The sequence below is a fragment of the Typha latifolia genome, chromosome 14 (genome assembly GCF_019914945.1).
Source record: "Typha latifolia isolate L0001 chromosome 14, TyphaL0001v2, whole genome shotgun sequence".
Lineage (NCBI taxonomy): Eukaryota > Viridiplantae > Streptophyta > Magnoliopsida > Poales > Typhaceae > Typha > Typha latifolia.
The window spans coordinates 4634327-4638179 of record NC_133099.1 but is presented as its reverse complement, the minus strand read 5'-3'; the positions used below and the strand labels follow the sequence as shown (position 1 = coordinate 4638179).

At 51.1% G+C, this 3853-nt stretch overlaps 1 protein-coding gene across 1 annotated transcript; it reads left to right on the top strand.

Annotated features, from left to right (window-relative positions):
* The first annotated feature begins 475 nt into the window (after positions 1-475).
* LOC140801134 (cation/H(+) antiporter 15-like) lies at positions 476-3432 on the top strand. Its single transcript, XM_073156141.1, has 3 exons — positions 476-718; positions 813-1820; positions 2260-3432. The coding sequence occupies exons 1-3, from the start codon at positions 476-478 to the stop codon at positions 3430-3432; spliced, it is 2424 nt and encodes an 807-aa protein (XP_073012242.1).
* The last annotated feature ends 421 nt before the right edge of the window (positions 3433-3853 follow it).

The following is a 3853-nucleotide window of genomic DNA, read 5'->3' as shown; positions in this document are numbered from 1 at the left end:
TATCCAATAATCTTACTCATGCATTCAATAATTTCAATAATATGTCTGACCAACCCGAAAAACTTATCCCAAGGAATCCCTTGTCGTAAATTATCGTCCTCTTTATTTAGTTGATTGTTTGATGAAGATGCTTAGTATGTTGGGCCATGAGTAATGGATAATAAAATTTGGTTATCTTATTTTATTTTTATTTTCTCTCAATTAAAATTAAATGTTGTAATTCTCCTCTTTCGTGCTTATTGACAGTGTAACTATATGTTTATCCATCCATATAGTCAGACATGTTTTGAGAGGTACTCCATTTGTCCCGCCTTATTATTCGCGTACTTTACTCCACGGGTCTCCTTGTAGTAGCTATAACCACACACTAATTTACGTAGCGCTGACCACTTCTCCTCCTCCCTTCTCCCTCCCTCCCTCTCTCCCTCTCTCCTCCCTCTCTCTCTCTCAGAGACGAACCACCACAACCACTGCAATGGTGTCGGCGGAATTCACCCCGGAGGACCTATACCACAACCGCAGTGCCGATCTCAATCAGTCGATCTTCTGCTACCGCGCGAGCATGACCTCCTCGGCCGGCATCTGGCTCGGCGACAACCCGCTCAACTTCTCCATGCCCCTCCTCCTCTACCAGATCATCATCATCTTCGTCGCCTCCCGCCTCGTCCATGCTGTCCTCCGCCGCCTCGACCAACCCATCGTCATCTCTCAGATCATGGTATCCTCTCCCTCTACGACCGCTGCATTATATTTAATATATATTTAGCTCGATCATTCGACTGTGATAACAATATTAAGCTGCCTCCGGGCAGGCTGGTCTGTTACTGGGTCCTTCCTTCCTAGGGCGCAGCAAGCGATTTGAGGAGCTCTTCTTCGCCCCTCAGTGCTGGGAGCAACTCAACACCATCGCCTTCCTCTCCTTCATTCTCTTCCTCTTTACGGTCGGCGTGAAGACAGACCTCGGCATGATTCCGAAATCGGGTAAGAAGGCGGCGGCCATCGCCTTCCTCGGCACCTTCCTCCCCGTCGCGTCCATCCTCGGCACCGCCTACTTCCTCCGCAGCCACATCCCTCCTCGGTTCCGCGAGCGCCTCCTCCTCGCCAACCTTGCCTCCAGGTGGTCCATGACATCCTACACCGTCCTCTCTTGCGCCCTCAGCGAGCTCAACCTCCTCACCTCCAAGCTCGGCCGCCTTGCCATGTCCGCCTCCCTCATCGCCGACTTCGCCAACACCTTTGTGAACGCCGGCGTCACCGGGTACATCCTCCTCTACCAGGCCTACAAGCCCCACTTGGCTGTCGCCTCGATCATCGCCTTCTCATGCTTCGTGATGTTCCTCGTCCTCGTGGCGCGGCCCCTAGCGATATGGCTCATAAGGCGCACGCCGGAAGGAGGGCTCCTCGAGGAGGCCTCGTTAATCTCGATACTCCTCCTGGCTTTGGGATGCGGGCTTATAAGCGAGGTGTTGGGGTACCACGCGACGATGGGGCCTTTCTTCCTAGGGTTGCTGTTGCCAGGCGGGGAGCCGCTCGGGGTGACGGTGGTGGAGCGGCTGGACAGGCTAGTGGCAGGGGTGTTCTTGCCGGTGTTCGTGACGCTGGCGGGGCTGAGGATGGACATCGCGTCGCTGAAGGAGTTGGGGCAGTGGGGGTTCATGGAGTTGTTCATGGTACTCGCCGTGATCGCGAAGTTCGTCGGCACGGCGGGGCCCTGCCTCTACTGCCAGATGCCGCTGCGGGACGCCATATCGTTCGGATTGATGATGAACTTCAAGGGCATCTTCGAGGTCAATTACGCTTCGCAATGGCAAGACGATAAGGTACCTTACCTAATGTTTGGAGATTATCTCAATACAACTTTTGGTGATGATGAATTTTCTCTTTGGCTTATTAAAATAATGAAAACTTCACACATATATATATACAATTTAATCTAACAAACTAGGTTAAAACTGCAAAGAGATGAGGAAAAGACTATTTTAACCCCTCGTAAAGTTTATTTGGGACATGTTAGAAACTAGGTAATGGTATCGATATTCTTTGTCTTCTCACATATCAATTCTTTTTCAATGGTGGTTGTTATTTTGAAGATCTAATAGACAATAATGATATTTTTAAACTTTTAAAATTAGTTACATAAAAAAAATTCCTTAGTGCATGTTGGAAGGTACAATATATTTTTTTGGTAAAATAATTAAATGGATTTTTAACTTTTAGAAGAATTGAAGTGTTAATCAATGTATGTATGTGATGGATTAGATTTTGGATAACCAACTGTTCACCATCCTCCTCCTCACCGTGCTCATCCTGGGCGGCGGCACCGCCGCCCTGGTGAAGCACCTGTACCGCCCCGAGGACCGCTTCGTGGCATACAGACGCCGCACGATCCAACACTCGAAGCACAGCGACGAGCTCCGTGTCCTCGCCTGCATCCACTCCTCCTTCGATGTCAACCCCGTCCTCTCCCTCCTCGACGCCTCCAATCCCTCCCGCGACTCCCCCATGTGTGTCTACCTCCTCCACCTCATCCAGCTCGCCGGCCGCGCCAACGCCGTCCTCGCACCCCACATGCGCGGCCCCACCAAGATATCCTCTTCCGCGTCCGAGTCCGACCGCATCGTCAATGCTTTCCGGTACTTCGAGCAGCAGCGCTCCGCCGGCATCTCCGTCCTCCCCTACGTCTGCATCTCCCCCTACGCCACCATGCACGACGACATCTGCTCCGTCGCCATGGACAAGAAGGTCACCCTTGTCCTTGTCCCCTTCCACAAGCAGCTCACCATCGACGGCACCACCGAGGCCTCCAACCCCGCCATCCAGACCGTCAACACCAACGTCCTCAGCTACGCCCCCTGCTCCGTCGGCATCCTCGTCGACCGCGGCCTCTCCGGCGGCGTCGTCAACGCCGGCAGCTTGTCACACCACGTCGCCGTCTACTTCTTGGGCGGCGCCGATGACCGGGAGGCATTGGCCTACGCCATGCGCATGGCAGTGGACCCGATGGTCCGGCTCACCGTCATCCGGTTTCGACAACCCAATGAGTGGAAGTGCCAAGAAGACGTCGCCGAAGGGCAGCTCGACGACGAGGTAGTCGACGAGTTGGTGCGCACGATGGCGGACGGCACGCGAGTGGTATACAGGGAGGAGGTGGCGAGGGATGGGGAGGGAATGGTCGGGATAATACGAGAGACGAGTCTTCGGTTTAGTCTGTTGATGGTGGGGAGAAGGCAGGGGAAGGAGTCGCCCTTGACGGAGGCGTTGTCTATGTGGAGCGAGCACCCGGAGCTCGGCATCATCGGAGATCTCCTCGCGTCGACGGACTTCGGTTGCATGGTGCCGACGCTGGTGGTGCAGCAGCAGACCAGGGTTGGGGGTGGGAGACGAGGGGAGCGTCACTTGGGGGTTAATCCAATCCCAGAATTAGAGGACTAGTATATATATATAGTTAGTCTGAAAGAAAGATAGCTTAATTAGTTCTAAATGTATGTTCTCATGTGTTAATTATTCTAATAATGTTGTTTTCATTCGGTTTCTTTTTTTCTCTTGATTTGTTGATGTATCATGTATGTGGTTTCATGTGGTACAAGAGAGGAATAAGCCGTGAGTTGTAATAGTACATGTAAAATTGGAGAATTCAGATTGATATACGCTACTGCGCAGAATTAGATTGCTAATTAAGAATGTTTTCATTTGAAGAAAGAAAGAGAAATTTGCATGTTGGGAAAGAGCCTTGCTACAGGTATAATGATAATTTACATTATAGTTCATATGAAAGTATTGAAATCAATTAATAAGGTCATGTTTACTCTTATATTCGTAACCAAATAGGGTTTCAACTTGCAAAATAAATGGG